Genomic DNA, 17,683 nt, shown 5'->3' with positions numbered 1-17,683 from the left:
TCTTGTGTGTATTTTACAAACAAAACTTGATTCATTTCAAATGACCATTTATTTAAACAATGTAAAGTGAACAACTCATCGAAGTACAGCAAAAACATATCAAATAGTTAAAACGGAAGAAGAAAAAGGTTATGTTTCGTTGAGGCCATCTGTGATGTTCCTGAATCCAGCGGTGTTGAGGGCCGTGACCAGGCTCTCCATCGTGGCTTGAGGGCCTTCTCGGTCCTGCCAGGCCACCAGCAGCATCTTAGCCTGTAGCTCTACATCCTCGCTGTCCGACTCGATCACGCGGATCTCCTTCTCGCTCATCTCCAGCTGATCCGCCAGCGTCTTCCACCGGGACCCGAGCTTGGCTGCGATCTCGTCCATCTGACTGTTGGTCACCGCCTTGCTCCGAATGCTGGGACCTGGACAAAGACCATTTCACTTTGAGTCAAACTAAACGCTCCTAAATCTACACCATTCATAAAGCAGTAGCCGTTTATCTCATGTGACCACTTGTTCTTGGATTTCATAATCTACCTTACTTCCACTGACTCGCTGAAAGGAGTTCTCGGAGATAAGGCAAACCACGGGCATCCATATTGTTTATATGTTTTTAAGGGTGAAGCCACGGGGCAAAGACCTCTTGTGTAATCGTTAGGTTTGGCAACCCATAGAACTATATGGTAAAAAAATGTAATAAAAAAATAGGACTTGTGTGTTAGGTGAAACTTTGAGCAGTTCAGGGATTTGAAGATACTCTATAATTAAAATAATTATTAGCATGAACAAAGCCTATAACCAATTTCTGAGTTGAATGCATAACAGTTTAAGAAATTTCCAATTCGAATTGTCATAACCTACTCGTCTTAAACGGTTCAGTCCATCATGAAAATTGGCTCAGATCATTGTGAGGCCAAGCTGGCAAAAAAAGTTGTGTTTATGCCAAAGTAGAGGTGAGGCTGCATCTCTGAAACACTGGTGTGTTGAGATGAAACCGGACAACCTCACATCACACGCATGACCTGAGGAGCAGTTTTGGAAAGGAAATAAGAAAAACGGCTATTTTAAATTGGCCTTTTTTATTTTATTTATATTACAAGACTGGACTTTTAGATTTAGTGCAGCACACAGAGATAAACCAAGCCCAATTTTCATACCGGCCATTTTGAGTGTCTTTTGGAATTCTGACCAAAAAAGAAAAAAAGCTTTATTTTACGAATGCAGTGGTGTGTCATTATAAATCTTGATATGATATGCTCGCCACCGAGCCCTGAAGCAGTGTTTCCCAACCCTGTCCCTACCTTAGGTTTGGAGGACGGCTTTCAGCTATAATTACCATGAGTGTATGTTTTACTAATAGCAACACCATTCATTTCGCTGACTTCTTCAGTGTAGTTGTTACCTAGCAACAGCTGCCACTTTCGATAATGCCGTTCTGATCCAAACAGTCTAGTGTGAACAGAGTCCAGTGGAGGATATAGCAATGAAAAAGTCTTGAGGTTTAATAATACAAAAAGAGCAACAGAGACTCACTGTCATTGCTCTCTTTCAACAGGTTATCTCCATTCTCATCATCATCCTCCTCTCCGGTTTTTATCTCCTCAGAAGGAAGGTCTTTCTGTTAAAAGAAAAACAAACATTCTGTCACATTTATGCATTCATAAAATACTGAATATCTGAGTAAAATAGTAAATCAAAATATTTGAGTGAGTTTGTGTCTCACTTAAATTATATTATACATCGTCCTCCACTAATACGGGCATCCTTCATAAATACGAGCAAAACTAAAATATATGTGGAATAAATGTTTTTCTCCAAAATATGTGCCAAAATTATTGGCACAGCTGCAAATTCCAATGAGTAAAAAAAGAGGAGTTTTGGATTAATAACCATAGTTACCTCCCCCTTTAAACTAGGGATGGGCGATTAATTGATATATTGTTTTTGTTATTCCACATACATCATTAGATGATCAGGCGTGTATCGCTAAAAAGACTGCATGTAAGTTTCCATGGCAATATTTACCAAGGGCGGCAAAATGTGTTGACAGCACTGCATACGGCTTTCGCACAGGAGGAACATGTAGAAGTCGGGGTCCACCCTGGAGGCTAGTTCCTATAACTGAGTTGCTAATAGCTACCCGACGCGAAAGCCCATCAATATTAGCCACTGAAAAGGCTCTATTGGTCAAGCATAAGTTTGAATGTTATCTACTTTTCTAGAAAACTCCACTAGTGTTTGATAAGGTGGATGTCCACTCACAGGAAGCTCTTTGGCCAGTTTGATGACCATGTTCTCCAGATAGTCGGCCAGGCTCTTGAACTGCTGATTGGTGGGCTGGAAGAAGTGAGGACTCCGCCTGGACAGCAATCGCAAGGCTCGCCAGCCGTAGTTTGAGTTGCGCACAACTCTGAGGGAAGACGAAGACAAAGAATTCATTAATTCTGAGGTATAGTTTGTAATCATGTTGATTTAAGAGAGTAAATGATTAATGTACTTGTACTCATCCTCCACCATGTTTGATGGATCTGCCTGTTCAATAGCTTCTACAAAAAACTCCTCCAGTGATGGCATGAATTCCCTTTAAACAAGACATGTATTAATGCAAAATGTCTCGTATTAAAGCCTCTAAGCAAGTGTTTGCCAAACACACACACACACACACCTGCTTTCTGACTTGCAGGCCTCCATATTGTCAGGGTTCAGATTCCAGAGTCTTGTGAGTTCGTCACTGTTGATGGTCAAGAACAGCAGAAACGCAAATTAAGATCTGAACCGAAGTCTCGATGGAGTTACACAGTAATCAAATATTATCTTACTTTCCCATGATGATTTTGCGATCAGGACCTTTCCCCAAAAAGTCTTCAGGTGCTTGTCTCTTTCGGCTGGGGCGGATGGGTTTGGTCTCCGCGGGTCTGAGAGAAACAAAAGATTTGATTCACAGATTCATTCAGAGCTTCAAAAATAGCAGTGAGCAAAACGGCAAACTAATGAGAGATGAACAGAAGATTTTTTTTCCAAGTATAAGTACAATATGATAAAGTCTAGAAAAAAGGTCATCATTAACCTCGCATGAATGCAGTGTGTCTCTAATGTGTAATGGGATAAAGCTGTTCGTGTGCTGTTTTTATTCAATACCTTTCTTTCACAAAGCTTGGGCAGCCCTCATTTTTCCAAGAGTTCCAGTTATCTTCTGTGTTTAGGATGTGCTGTTGGAGACATAATTCATACATTTCTCAAGATGAGAGCGAAACCTAAAACCCATACGCCCATATGCATACTTTACAGACACTACTTACCTCAACCATAGATGCAAACTTGTCACCATCAGGAGGGGTTTCTCTCAGTAACTGCAATGGTAAGGAAATAGTAATAACACAGTACGACACAGCGGAGTGATTAATACAGAAGTCACTCCTGTTTGCTGTACCCAGGGTCCACTGTTCCCAGGATTCTTAAGAAAACATAGGGTTCTATTGCCTATATGTGTTAACATCATGTAAGTTAATGAAATACAGTAAATTTAAGTTCACTCGCATAAAACGTAAAATGCTGCTCCCATGTTTTTATGTCAAAGTGCTGGCATCCACAGATGCTGTTTTTTAATGTACATTTTATGGGTTTATATTTTACAGTGAGGGAACCTGAAAAAGGTCTCCATTTATATTTGCTTAATATGACATGGGATATTGTGGAACTTGTCAAAGGGGTTTTCTGCTCCTCTGCACTGCCGCATGGCTCTCAATATCATATCAGGGAACTAAACAAACGGTTGGAATATCACAAAAGGTCATTGCTTCCTTAGATTAGGGTTAGAAGTTTATAAAGTTGAGAGGGCAAATGTAGTCCTGAACTTTTAAAAAGTTTATTTACAGTGCGTTAACAGACCATTGAACTGGGGAACATAGGACCCTGGGAACATGGGACACTTTTTCATATCTGGGAACATAGGTGTACTCTCTTAATATGTGCCACACACCTCCAATCAGTGACACGTAAGGTTAAGACTGACCTGATATACTAGTTTAGCTGTGTCCTCAATCCACAAAGACTGATCATCATTCAAAACACAGCCGGAACTGCAAAGGTTAAAGACAAATTGCAGAAGAAAAAAACACATTTATTGACACTGACAGCAGGGTAAACTTATCTTCACAGCTGGAAAAGATAAGCGTGCGGTTTCCCCTGACCTCTTGAACTTGACCTGGCCCTTGAGATACTGGAAGAGGATGAGGTATTGAAGCAGAATGTGTCGTCTGAAGTTGCTGTCACTCAACTGAAGGTCCATCAACTGCAGAGAGATGGGAAAAGGCCTTGTGTTATCAGGTCAATGACTGGAGGTTTCTTTTTATTGAATAGTTGATTGAAAGACTGGAAGAACTGACTTTCTCACTGGTGAGGAACTTGGCAAAGTAGACATGGTCTCCAGCAGAGGTCCTCATCTCCTTCATCTTCCTCTTCGACGCTTGCATGTCATCCAGCTTATAGCTCTTGAACACAGCTAGAGTCTCATCTGAATACTGCACACAGAATACAAGGGAGGGAACATTAAAACAAGATGCATGTGGACCAATCCTGTCAGTTTTCCCTTTTCAGATGTTTCTAGTCAGTTCCCCTCAAGCTCACAAATGTGTCCTATAAGAGTAACCGCAGATATAGTTCATGACATCCACTACGGACAACCACAGTGTTGATATACTTTGGTCTTAAATGGTTAAAGTTCTAAATGTAGACAAATGACTTAAAATTACATTAATAACCAAATTTTAAGAGAAGCTTAGAAGTGCAAACTCTTCAAGAGTTGATTCATGAACTATCACCACTTTGCCCTTCATAAAATATATTCACCTCAAATGAAACCAACAGGACTGCTTTCGAGGAAGAGGTTTTGGTAACACTATTTTGAGGTGACCTTGTTACATTGTTACATGTACTAGTAATAACATAATAATGATGCATAATTTTCTAAGTGATTAACCCTAACCATAACCCTGTAGTAAGTACAGTTCATTAATATTAACTGATTTTTGTATATTGGTTTGGATAAAAAAAAAAAATCCACTACCTTAAGGAAAGTCATCCATGAGAACTTGTCGTAGCATTGTACCGGGTTTCTGAAATAGTCCTGCAGGGTCCAGAATTTTCTGTACAAGTTGTAGTCAATAGGAATGGAGCTGCAAAACAAAAGCCCTCTGAATTAGACTAACAAACAAGAGTCTGATAACAGGCTAAATAAAGCAAACGCAAGACTTGGGCTGCGTCCGAAATCACATACTCTATTTCCAATCAGTACTTACTATATGGATCGTTCTTCTTTAGCGCTCGCAAAGTATGAACGTAACCTGGACGTACTGCATCCTCTATGATGTCATTATCATGTGACCTACCGGCGCCAGTTACATCACTTCACTGCCATTCACAAATCCTCTCCTGTGGCCTCATGGGATAGTAAAGTGTCCATCATATACACACTTCAGAATCTCACCTGAAGAAGTGGGTGATCTGGGTACTTTTTGTCTACTCTTTTATGAGTACTGTGAATTCAGATATACTACTCTTGTCACATACTGCCTTTCGCCTACTATATAGTAGGGAAGTATGCGATTTCGGACACAGCCAGCCACTGACTTTGTAACTTAAAACTCAAATATCTTTTACCACGGAGCAGGTGCATCTTCGTCACCCATCTCTCCCTCCTCCACCTCCATCCCATCCTCCTTAACTTCTGCATGCTGGGAAAAAAACACACAAAAACATGTCTGACATCTGATGAACAACTCTCTATAGGTGTCTAACTGGCTATGTTTCCATTCAAGATGTCAATTTAACTTATGTGCAAAATTGGAATATCAATAAAACATCTGCGAATGATGCAGCATTTCATGTTCGAGAGGACAAAATCATCACTTCCTGGGAAACTGGCAAAATATATGACAAAATATCTGAAATAAAAATGGAAGTTGCCACAAACAGGCAAGAAACTGTGAGGCATTTATGATGGAGAAGAAAAGCATAGAGAAGACAGAGAACGCAGACAAAACGCAATAAACGCTGTCATGTTCTCCTGCGTTCGGACGCCTGGTGTTCGGGACTCTTCTGGCAGGGGAATTAAACAAATCATCCCGATGACAGACTTTGGCTCAGGCATTTCAGAAGGATCAAACCAAGATTAGAGAAGCTGTGCGAATGCGTTTGATTCGGTAAATGCGTTTCCATCATCGTTTATGCCATGTCTTCTTAGAGGATATTGAGAACGCCTTTTTTATTGGGATAAAACATTTATCCGCCTCAATTGAATTCATGCACATCGTCATTTCCAGCCAGCGTTTTTTTATGCATTATTCCAAAGATGTACATAAAGTATGTGGATTTTCTGAGGTCCCCCTGCAGCCAATAATTTTATCCCTTAAACTCATCTTCGATAAACAAAATTAAGCGTTTTTTCCCCGTGAAAATTTCTTCTTCGTGCCTTAAAATAGCTTGAATGTAACTCTACACTCTTGCTTAATTTCGTATATGTAGATACATGAATATGCATATTAGTCTCCGCCTCCACTCAAACACAGCAGATCGGCCTAGCTGATCCACTTGTAGTTGGAGATGCAGATTCACTGTAGTAAACGCTGCACAGTGGCAAGTGGATATATAGGTTTACTTCAGCCATATATGTTTGAACCAGAAACTGATTCAGAAGAAGCAGAGGAAGAGTGAATTATACAGGCTTGCATGTCTCAGAATGCGTTTTTATGTATCGCTTTTTACAATTTCGGTAGCCCTTTGCTTGTGACTACGTTATCAAACAGTTAATAATGTGATGCTTATGTTCCACAAACCATGTTCGCGTTCACCATCTCAGAGTCAGACAGATGCCTTCTAAAAATCAGCATCAGAAACGCTTTAAACAGCTTCAGTGGAGAAAAGCCCCGCCGCATTGGTTACATGTTTGTGACGTCAGAAACACCAGCGATTTCAAACCGTGTTTTTGAGACTGTCTTTGGTTCACTGAAAATACTCAGCAACAGTGTTGACTTATGAATTTGCACATGGTTTGTCTTAAAGCATATTAAAAACAGGAAACCGACACAAACAACATTAAAACCTTGACTTTAACATTATCTTCTCATATGCAGGTAAATCAAGCCCAATATGCATCATAACTTTACCTGCAGTCCAAGAGTGCTATCCTGCTCATTCTTGTTGAACACGGTGATGTTATCAAGGTTGAACTGACTCTGTAAGTTCAGTCCTGTAACACAGAGGACAAACCTGTCAAAAACAACCAATGAGCAAAGAACTAAGAAAAACAACTAATGTAAAAAAGTATACCTGATTTTTCGGACAAAGGGAAGAGACGTGCTAAAAACAGCTGGATTCGTCCACAGAACACTGTATTCTGAGACTTAGAGAGTCTTCTGAGGAGGTCTGTGGACAAACACATGGTCATGTCAGGCTCCTTCAGCACAGTCGTAAAGAATACTGATGTACTTGAGTCGAGTGTGTGCACATGGCCAGTTCATAAGACTCTGAACAGCAAATCCGTCTGTGGGAGCTAGATTATTTTTCCATGAAACACCTAAACTCTAAAACGGTCCTTCTACTCATCAGAAGCAGAACATCTGCCAGTTTAAATCTAGATTACAGACCCTTCTTTTTAACACCAATCAACTTGACTTCCACTGACAGACAAACTACAACCCCTGTGTGTGATTTCAGCACAGCCCACATCTGTATCCAAGAGAAAGGAGCTGTTTGAAGCTTTAGTGTTTACATTTGAAGAGAAATCCATCAATTAAATAAAGTTGCTGCCTTAAATTAAGTACAATCAACTTCGACATTTAAGTAATTTCAATTTCAATTACATTAAACTGACTTCTTGTATAACTTACAAAAAAAGTTGAAAATTGCTTAACTTATTTTGCTAAAAAGAAAAAAGAAATTGACAGTATACTGTAAAACCAGGAAGAAAATGTATTACTCTCAGTAGGACTGCTTAGATGTTAAAATTACTTTAAGAAACATTTGCACAGATTTGACAGTAAAACTGCTTTGAAGCTGTTTGGACTGGATCAAGTGTTTAATCTATAAATATAGATGTAAATAAACTTGAAACTCACCATTGCACATTCTTAACAAGTAATTTTTTCCAGCGGAGTAAAACGTATTCTGTGAACATGAAAGAAAGAGCAAACACATAAATATAGTTGCAAAACAAATACACTGAACAAACCATTCTGATCATTATTTTTGACAGCTGGTTTAAAATCCATTCAAATGTTGTAAATGGTGTAAATATCTCATTTGGTTTATGATAGCCATATCCATTAACATAAAGTGGCATTAACGCTACTTTTGTCAGCATCCCTTTGGCACATGAACTATGTTTGAACATATTCCACAAGATACACAAGAACACAATCAGCCAGGTTATTACATCAGTGGTTTCTTTTCTGATTGAACAAATGAGTTGAAATAATGCATTTTACTATAAAATTCAAAACTGTTGATACCCAAAATGGCCAACATGGTAAAATAATGTATAGCTCCACTGATTTAAGCATTGCTCGGTCTGCCACACTGAATCCAAGTAGACTAGTCTCCTGTTTTTTGGACAAACTGTTCAGTTAAGCAACTGTGCTGAACCTGTTGACTACACTAATGGGTTTCTTCATCAATTGTGAGAAAGGCTGATGTAAAAACATAACTTTCTATAAGTTTTTGCCAGCATTTTCTAATGATGACGACATTAGAAACTTAGAAAGACTGCCTGAACCGTCTTGCACAGATTTGAAAACAAAGGTTTTTCTGAAAAACTTCAGGAGGATATAGAAACATTCAACTCGGCTCAAAAGTTATTAGCATATAGGTGTGAAAATGTGAGCAGTTGGTGGCTCTGGATGGTTTGAAATAGAGATTACTCATTTTCTATGGGACAATGGTCCACTTTCTGTGTGCAAAATGTCACAACTTTCGGTTCTATGGGCTACTATAGACTTCAGTGGTGGAAGAATAAGAAGAAAACTAATGAATACAACAGGTTTCGACACTCCTTTGGTACCTGGCCTCTAAATATCTGTCTAATTTATATCTATAACAAAAACTAAGCACTACCAACTAAAAGCTCCAAACTTACAGACTTCCATGTAGAGACATTTTCTTCGACAAAGGAGAAGATCTTGTCACACTGATCCAGAGGAAGACAGTCGAGAACGTCTCCCAGCAGAAGGAAAGGAGTGGTAGCAGAGCAGATGCCTGTGTAGACACGAGAGATTGATGATCTGCGGATCAGTTTTCATAAGCACTGCTGTATGTGCAGACTAACAGGTGTACCTTCAGTCACGCCATCTATACTGATGTAGATCAGAGAAAGGAAATCTTCAACATTCACTTTCTGCTTCACCTTCAACATAAAATGCAATCATCGGACTCGCACGCAAAATAATTGCATGTATGCCAATGTTCCAAGATCATAAATAATGCACACATGGACTCACTATTTGCTCTTCCAGAACTCCACGCAGAGCTTGATCGAGAGTGGCCTTCTTCTCAGTTTCACTGTGAACAATCACACATCTCAACAGCAGTACGAAACTAATATACATTCAAACACATCTCTGGAGTTCAAGCGTAATAAACCAACTCCCTGCAGCGCAATTAAAAGCATGATTATATTAATAAAAAGCAGTTATTACTTTCCAGGCAGATGACTGAACGCGCTGGTCAGGGGTTTACAGTTCCTGATGTCCACAGCACTTTTAGTGGCAGCCTGCAAACAACACACAGAAAACAGCATGACTTCGACTGAGCCACTGACTGATGTGATCCTATTATGACATTACATGGATGATGATGATAATAATAATACCAAAGTAATAAAGTTTTATTAAGCACTTATAGTGTACATTTTATTTTGGACATGTTGCATATTAATACCATGTTTTTCAATCAGTAAGAAGGCATTATTATGGCCTTCACAAACATCATCATCGTTTTTAAAGCAATCACCAACAAATTACTGTACATACATATGACATATAAGTGTCCAATAGGCCTAATTAATTATAAACATATAAAAGGATAAGGTCTAATATTACATTAGACAAGAGGCAGAAACAAAACAAACAAAATAAACATTTTTATTTTTATATTAACATAGTTGTGATGACACTCCACTATTAATTTACCGTAAATGTATCTCTGGCTTCGGTGAAGTCGAAGAGAGACGGAGGAGACATCTTTACTCTTTACAGGCGCTTTGTCTGTCTCGTTCTACTTCCGGTTCTCCTTCTTCTTCGTTTACTGGCGATACACATTTTATGCGCATATCTCCACCTACTGGACTGATTCATGAGTTATTTCTTCCGATTTTTCTTTTCTTTCCCTGCAATCTGACCAGTACGTCTCACATTATAATATAATATTCAATATACCAGCTTGGCAGATCAATAACAGTACGGTTCTTTCATCTCTTTATTATTTTCCAGATAATAAGTAATGCATTACTGTTAAAAAACATCAAAATATCGGAGTTACTTTTCAAAAAAGAAACACAAGTTACTGTTTTCCCATGTATTGACGACAGGAGTGTTGTGTGCGCTGTGTGGACATATGATGCTTATTGTAGTTCAAGACTAAATGTGAGAAGACATTTACTCGTTGTCGTACACTTAATATACAACAATATTACTGGCTATTATAAATACACTATTGGATGAGAGCTGAACTGAGCTGGATGATGACATCACTGTTTTCTCCAGAGCTGCTTTTATAGATTAATTTAACTAATTTCATAATTAATGCATTTTACAGTTTATGAACCGAATTCATTTCAACTGAATAATGACTGTTGTTTACAACTGTCTTTTTTGAGCTGCTTTACAGCAGAATTGAATTCTGTTTGCATTTACTGAATCATTATTTTCCTGTTTATCTCTGTAAAGCTGCTTTGAAACCTTTGTACTGTATAAAGCGCTATATAAATAAAAGTGACTTTACTTGCACAAAAACAGTATTCCTCAAAATGAATAAAACTAGTGAACTGAAAACTTGGAATATTACACAAACCTTCAATATATTATTATGTTAAATAATACAAACATAGGGTGAGTCTCAATCAGGGTCTCTGACTCCTCCCTCAGTTGTATCCTCCTTTTATCCCTTAAAACTCACCTTTGATCACCAAAATGACACATATATATAAAAAAAAAAATCCGTGAATTTTTTTTGTCATGCCTTAAAATATATTGAATGTATCTCTACACCCTTGCCTCATTTAGTATACGTGGTTCTATGAATATGCAAATGAGCCCCGCCTCCACTCACTCACAGCAGCTCAGAGATCCACTGGTTGACGATCACACGTTGACCTGATTGGTTACAGGGTCGTTTGTGACGTCAGAAACACCAGCGATTTCAAACTGTGTCTTTGGTTCACTGCAGTTTTAAGGAGAAAATACTCAGCAATGGTATTATTGACATGAATTTACATATGGTTTGTGTTAAAGCACATAAAAAATAAAAAAAAACACATAGACATAAATAACAATAATTTCTTGGCAGCCAACAGGCAGGGCCGGCGCTCCGCACACGCACATCACGCACTGCGCGTAGGGCACCAAGTGCTTGGGGGGGCACCAAAAAATCTGGGTCGTGAAAAATCATCACAATAGGGTACTAGTATAAATAACAAATAAAATATGTCTAAAGCATGTTAATATTGGGTTTAAGTGGTCGTTCAATGAGGCCTATTATATGTTGATCCGACGAATGTGTGTATTTAAGTGGTCCAGTGGTAGAATATTTGCCAAGCGTGTCAGAGGTTCTGAGTTCTAATCCGCACTCATATAGTTTTTTTTTTTTTTTTTTTTTCATCAAAACCGATTATGTTTTTTAGTGGTTGTATATCAGGCAGGGACACTTTTTGTGCTTTTTGTTTTCTAATTGTACCGGAGCGAATAGAGAGTCTCTCCACAACGGATTGAAACGCGCGTCTGAGTGAAGGCTGTGCGCGAGCCAGAAACAAACATAGTATCCGCGCCACTGATCGCTCGGCAACGAGCACTTTGATCAGTTGATTTAAAAAAACAACACATTTCAGCGCTAGATCGACTCTTATTTAAAAAACGAATGAAATGAATGCTCTGCTGGTTAACTGGAGATGTTTTGTTTGTTTGTATTGGTACATTCGTGCCGCGAGATGTTTCAAAAGTGGTGGGGACATGTCCTACCCGCAAATTACGCCTATGCGTATGCATGTCCAGGGGCGTCGCTATAGTAGTGCAAAAGATCCGGGGCTTTAGCCCTGCATGGCTAAAATCTTTTTTTTTTTTTTTTTTTACTTTGAAACTGCAATTAGAAGAAAAAAAACCCCCACAATCTCAGTGTTTGTATATTTTCATATTCACAGAGTTGTCAAATTATGTACAGAATTATTATATTGTGGGGGGGGCACCACCAAGCATTTGTGCTTAGGGCACCCAAATGGCTAGCGCCGGCCCTGCCAACAGGCCAAGTCTTGGAAAGCTGAGGAAAGAAATATCGTTGGGGGCATAACCAAATTTATTAGAAATTTTATCCGAAGAAAATTAGCTGATCTACAAATGAAATGTGATGAAATATAAACAGGAAAAGCCAAAGGCCATATGCAGCACTGGCTTGATTATTGATTATAAATTTAGTTTAGTTTAGTTAGTTAATTCATACATATTTGATTGATTTTATTTTCTTATTGGCTAAATTACATATACATAAATGTTTTGTAATGTTTAAAAAAGAAGTAATACATTATGTTTAGTCAATCTTGCCCTTAAAAAACTGAAATATATTCCGACTGTACATGCATTTCTTTTCATGTTTTTGTATAATAGTCTTTGTGTAATATTTGTACTTGTTTATGTGCATGTTATTAAATAATTGAAAAAAGAAACTCAACAATGACTGTGACATCATCACAGTGAGGCGAAAACATACATTATCAAAAACGTGCCAGATTTTGTTCAAAACTACAAACATATAAAAAAACAACTATGAAAGGAATGTCATTGTAAAAACTGCACTCTGAACTGCTTGTCCTTATTCCAGCTTCTCTTTCTGCTGGTTGTATAAAGCTTGCGGAGGGCGTGAGATGTTGTTTAAATTTGTTATGTTTAGTACAGATGTTAAGTACACGACAACGATGTACTAAAATTTCCTTTGCGTTTTCCGCGTACAGATTGCAAAGTTGTCAAAATGATCCATGAAAATGACTAAAAACGCTGTATTCTGCTGTCAGGCCAGTAGTTGGCGATGTAACTTTGTAAAGAAACACTTATAGATTGAACACGTAATATGCATGCGCATAAAGTCGGCATTTTCACAAATTCGCAGTTTTGTAGTTTCCATGGAGACAATAATGTTATCGTTTCAAAAACATGCACTTTGAAACCCGTTTTCAAAAATTTGCGGTTTCAAGCCCCCAAAACGCTGTTCTGTACATGAACGGCCGAAAGCATGAAGAGTGTAAATGCCCCCTTAGTGATTAATTGTTCAGACTTAATGAAGCCACAGATGAACATATGGTGCAAATCAACTGACCAGAACAAATCTGAAATTAACTTCAGATTGTTATGCAACATTGGATATCAAAAATAAAATGATGTAGACAGAGAGCCATAACAATCTCAGCCGTGTGGGGTGAAATATATTTTATGAGAGCTTTTATTGCTCTTTATTGCATGTTATTGGGTCATGTTTGGTAAGGATGCAGCATTGGGATTGGATATGAGCATAAATTGCCTACTGTAATTTCGGACATGCACTTTTTGTATGACCAAGCAGAGAACCCAAATAAGTGAAACTCTTTCCACATGAATGACACTGATACGGCTTCACTCCAGTGTGGATCCTCTCATGTATTTTCACATATTCTGGCCGTTTGAATCTCTTGCCACATTGCGGACACTCATAAGGCTTTTCTACAGTGTGAACTGACTGGTGCAGTTTCAGTTCAGAATCTCTAATGAAGGACTTTCCACACTTCGAGCAAATATGATCCTTCACTCCGCTGTGTCTTTTCAGATGTATTTTTAAATTACCCATCTGTCTAAAACCCTTCCCACACAAAGAACACACGTGAGGCTTCTCGTTTGTATGGAGCTTCACGTGGTCCTTCAGGGCATCGGCCCTAAAAAACCTTTTACCACAATGATCACAGTTATAAGGTCTTTCTCTAGTATGAGTACGCAGATGTACTTTAAAAACGCCGGCCTTTCTGAAACTCTTCCCGCACTGATCACACGTGAACAGATTTTCTCCAGTGTGGATTTTTATGTGATCCTGAAGGCTTGGTTTTCGTCTGAAACTCTTCCCACACTCGTCACATTTGTGCGGCTTCTCTCCGGTGTGGATTTTCATGTGTTCATTAAGGGTTACTTTTAGTTTGAATTTCTTCCCGCACTGATCACACGTGTGCGGCCTTTCCCCAGTGTGGACTTTCATGTGTTCGTTCAGGTTTCCTTTATGTGTGAAACTCTTCCCGCATCCATTACACGTGTACGGCCTCTCTCCAGTGTGGACTTTCATGTGTTCGTTCAGGTTTCCCTTCTGAGAGAAACTCTTCCCGCACTGATCACATGTGTGCGGCTTCTCCATAGTGTGGACTTTCATGCGTTCGGTAAAGCTTCCATTATGTAGAAAACTCTTCCCGCACTGATCACGTGTGTACGGCTTCTCTACAGTGTGGGTTTTCAGATGATCATTAATGTCTCCTTTTTGAGGGAAACTCTTCCCACTCTGATCACACATGTGTGGCTTTTCTGCGGTGTGGATTTTCATGTGTTCAGTAAGGTTTCCTCTAATTGTGAAACTCTTCCCGCACTGATCACATGTGTGCGGCAATCTATGCAATCTTGCGTGAAAATTACGATTTTGTTCGCATGAGAAACTCTTTTCACACTGAGGGCAGGAGAAACATTGTTGGGTTTTTCCTTCCAATGAGTCACTTGAAGACATTTCTTCAGTTTTGACATGATGTTTCTCCTTCGCTTCAGTCGGTTCTTCAGTCTCCTTATTCGCTTCCATCAGGTCTAAAATAAAAGTACAATAAGTTCCTACGGTTTGATTTTCAGTAAGTCATAAAAAAAGCTCAAATGAGAAGCAATTTTAAAGCAATTGTTTTCAACGAGTCAAAACTAATATGATGGACCTGTTCACATTAGCCTTTATTTTTTATATTATGTCTTTTCTTTTCAGAGGTACAAGTTATGCCATTGGTGCCATCTGCTCTGATAAACTGAATGCCTTTAACAGGTACCAATAAACCTCAAACCATTGTATTCATCATTTCATAGCTCTTATGATTTTCTAACTGCAACCACTAAATCTGATAAACTGCTTGAAGTTTTATAACCTAACTGAAGAGTCAAGAATAAACACCAACCTATTTGTTCTTCAATATCTTCCTGTTTTATTCTGCAGGATTCAGGATAATTTATGTTCTCCATGTCCTTTTCATAAACTCTTCTTCACTTGTAGGCTGACTGGAATATTCCAGCATTTATTGGTGAATTTCTGTGGGAGGAGCAGATCTGCAAAAATAAATCTGTTATTAAATTGATGCTTTCAGTAATCCACACTGTCACATTTTAAGCATGTTTTGTGTTCATCGATCTAACTATCGAAATGTAAATTTATTTGCTTTAAACATATATTAACATATTGTTATATTGAGTTTTTGTTCATCGTTTTTATTGTTGAAAACATTAAATGTGGTTTATCACAGACTTTATAGTTTGTCTCAAGCTATGGACATCAATCAACTGACCTGTAACTGTCAAATTTACATGTGATCTGTCAACATCAGCATGACAAATGAAGTAAAAATGGGGACTATTGACATGAAATAAATAGTTTTTTCAGCGGCTCTGTTAATAGATACTCCCGAACCAGTCCTTTAGAGAGATGAGAGACCGTTTCATTAACCACAGTTAAATGAAAGTATCATATAGCAGTATAGCATTAACTTTAACAAACATTGGAACAATTATACCCAAACAAACAACTGCACGATATATCGGCCACCATATCGGTATAGGCTAATATATGTTCATTTTTAATGTTATCGTTATTGGCCCGATGAGAAAATTTGGCCGATAAATAGTGGATTATTTCCTTTTAACTGAGACACTTCAGATGCGCACTAAGGCTACATAAAATTAAAATAAGACTTGGGACATGGATTTTAATGGTAAGACTTTTGATTTTGTAATCAGGCTCTCAAAAATGATATAAAAATTTGGATTTAGATTTATCGGCCAATATATCAGTTATCGGATTTCAAATGCAAAGATTTATCGGTTATCGTTATCGGCCTTAATTTTCATATCGCTGCATTGCTCTGAAGTTCATCACATCCTTGCCTGCTAAATTATTATTTCAGCAAACAGATGCCAGAGGTCCATGTACGTTTACCCGTTTGAAAGCTTATCTGAAAAGGAATGGAAAAATGGATTGTGTTTTCGTTTAGTTTAACAAACAGAAAATGAGATTTTGGCTCGATTTCTAATTTTTGAAACTCACCTTTCATCTGATTGGTCAAACCGCTCCGTCTTCAGTCCAGTCGGTCAGGCAGAATAAGAGTCACACCGCCAAGTCCCAGTTTAAGGGCCGTGACACACCAAGCTGATGGTCGGCCATCGGTGATGACGTCTTCCACACGTCGGCTCTAGTCGGGCTCACGGCGGCGGCAGCTCGCCCAATTCAGCATGTCGAATCTGCAGTGGAGCCGTCGACGAGAGAGAGATCACTCTGATTGGCTGTACAGTTTAGCAAAGAGGTCCTATCACCCCATGGCATCGACACTAAACAATCAGCGAAACATTCACTCTATGAACACAATAATAATAATAATTTACAAAAACTGGGTACAATGAGATTTACAATACATTTGTTACATTATTTATTCATATTTGTTAATGTTAGTTAATACAGTTGTTAATAAAAATACAGTTGTTTGTTAATAGTTTACAGTGGATAAACTAATGTTAACAAATACAACTTTTGATTTCAATACATTAGTAAATGTTGAAATTAACATTAACTAATAATAATGCTGCACAAGTTTTGTCCATTCTTTATTAATGTTAACTAAATTTGTTAACTAATAAAACCTTATTGTAAAGTGTTACCGAAAAAATAGCAGCAACTGAGAAGAGCTCTTGCCATATATTCTTGTTATATATCATGCCACATTAAAATACCAAAAGTTACGTTATTCTCTTGACGTCTGAAAAAAAGTATATAAAATGAAATTTTACAGTTCATTCAGTCAAACTGACGGATAAGAATATGTTTAGCGAAAAAGGTGCATTTTTATGCTGTTTATCCATTTTGGATTTATTGTATTTGTGATATGAAAACAAAAAAATGTATTATTAAAAAACGCATCTACGTGATGACAAATACGGTCGAAATGATCCGAAGGCACCGGAAGAAAATACGCACAAATAGCGCTGTACCAGTTGAAAACAATTCAGAAATGACCCTGAACAAACTGTGTTTTTATAATTGTGTAATATGAGAAGCACTGTGAACTAACCTCAGCTCAGGGGAGTCTGTCACTGACGTAACATAAGGGGCGGGCGCTAGTGGTGACGTCTTCTTCTTCCTCTGATTTGATTGGCGGTTGGCAACCAGCTTTAGAGGCACGTTACCGCCACCTACCAGA

At 38.3% G+C, this 17,683-nt stretch overlaps 2 protein-coding genes across 4 annotated transcripts; both read right to left on the bottom strand.

Annotated features, from left to right (window-relative positions):
* Positions 1 to 30: 30 nt before the first annotated feature.
* On the bottom strand, positions 31 to 10,288 carry thoc1 (THO complex 1). The gene is made up of 21 exons (XM_082174376.1): positions 10,167 to 10,288; positions 9,675 to 9,748; positions 9,477 to 9,537; positions 9,313 to 9,382; positions 9,116 to 9,234; positions 8,100 to 8,148; positions 7,312 to 7,407; positions 7,149 to 7,231; positions 5,644 to 5,717; positions 5,051 to 5,159; positions 4,371 to 4,505; positions 4,176 to 4,276; positions 3,998 to 4,064; positions 3,285 to 3,335; positions 3,124 to 3,194; positions 2,805 to 2,900; positions 2,651 to 2,716; positions 2,483 to 2,566; positions 2,248 to 2,395; positions 1,519 to 1,603; positions 31 to 407 (listed from the first exon to the last, which is right to left on the bottom strand). The coding sequence occupies exons 1-21, from the start codon at positions 10,215 to 10,217 to the stop codon at positions 130 to 132; spliced, it is 1,968 nt and encodes a 655-aa protein (XP_082030502.1). The 5' UTR covers positions 10,218 to 10,288; the 3' UTR covers positions 31 to 129.
* A 3,373-nt stretch (positions 10,289 to 13,661) lies between these two features.
* Positions 13,662 to 17,683, bottom strand: LOC309501299 (uncharacterized protein). 3 transcript variants are annotated; one of them, XM_082173323.1, is made up of 4 exons: positions 17,555 to 17,683; positions 16,537 to 16,842; positions 15,398 to 15,545; positions 13,662 to 15,044 (listed from the first exon to the last, which is right to left on the bottom strand). In XM_082173323.1, exons 3-4 carry the CDS (start codon positions 15,459 to 15,461, stop codon positions 13,756 to 13,758), a joined length of 1,353 nt encoding a protein of 450 aa, XP_082029449.1. In that variant the 5' UTR covers positions 15,462 to 15,545; positions 16,537 to 16,842; positions 17,555 to 17,683; the 3' UTR covers positions 13,662 to 13,755. The 3 variants fall into 3 exon arrangements, with proteins under 3 accessions (XP_082029449.1, XP_082029451.1, XP_082029450.1); XM_082173325.1 differs by having other exon boundaries at positions 16,537 to 16,730; positions 17,555 to 17,636; XM_082173324.1 differs by having other exon boundaries at positions 16,537 to 16,817; positions 17,555 to 17,612.

This window comes from Leuciscus leuciscus (assembly GCF_965113295.1).
Source record: "Leuciscus leuciscus genome assembly, chromosome: 6".
NCBI lineage: Eukaryota > Metazoa > Chordata > Actinopteri > Cypriniformes > Leuciscidae > Leuciscus > Leuciscus leuciscus.
This window is presented reverse-complemented; position numbering and strand designations above follow the sequence as displayed.

Excerpts from the sequence above, each read along its gene's own strand:
- thoc1 (XM_082174376.1), bottom strand. The coding sequence starts at position 10,217 with ATGTCTCCTCCGTCTCTCTTCGACTTCACCGAAGCCAGAGATACATTT. Across the intron at positions 8,149-9,115 it reads ATGTCTCTACATGGAAGTCT|AATACGTTTTACTCCGCTGG; the intron begins GTAAGTTTGGAG and ends TCATGTTCACAG. Across the intron at positions 3,336-3,997 it reads CAGCTAAACTAGTATATCAG|TTACTGAGAGAAACCCCTCC; the intron begins GTCAGTCTTAAC and ends TTACCATTGCAG.
- LOC309501299 (XM_082173323.1), bottom strand. The coding sequence starts at position 15,461 with ATGGAGAACATAAATTATCCTGAATCCTGCAGAATAAAACAGGAAGAT. Across the intron at positions 15,045-15,397 it reads AGATATTGAAGAACAAATAG|ACCTGATGGAAGCGAATAAG; the intron begins GTTGGTGTTTAT and ends CTTTTATTTTAG.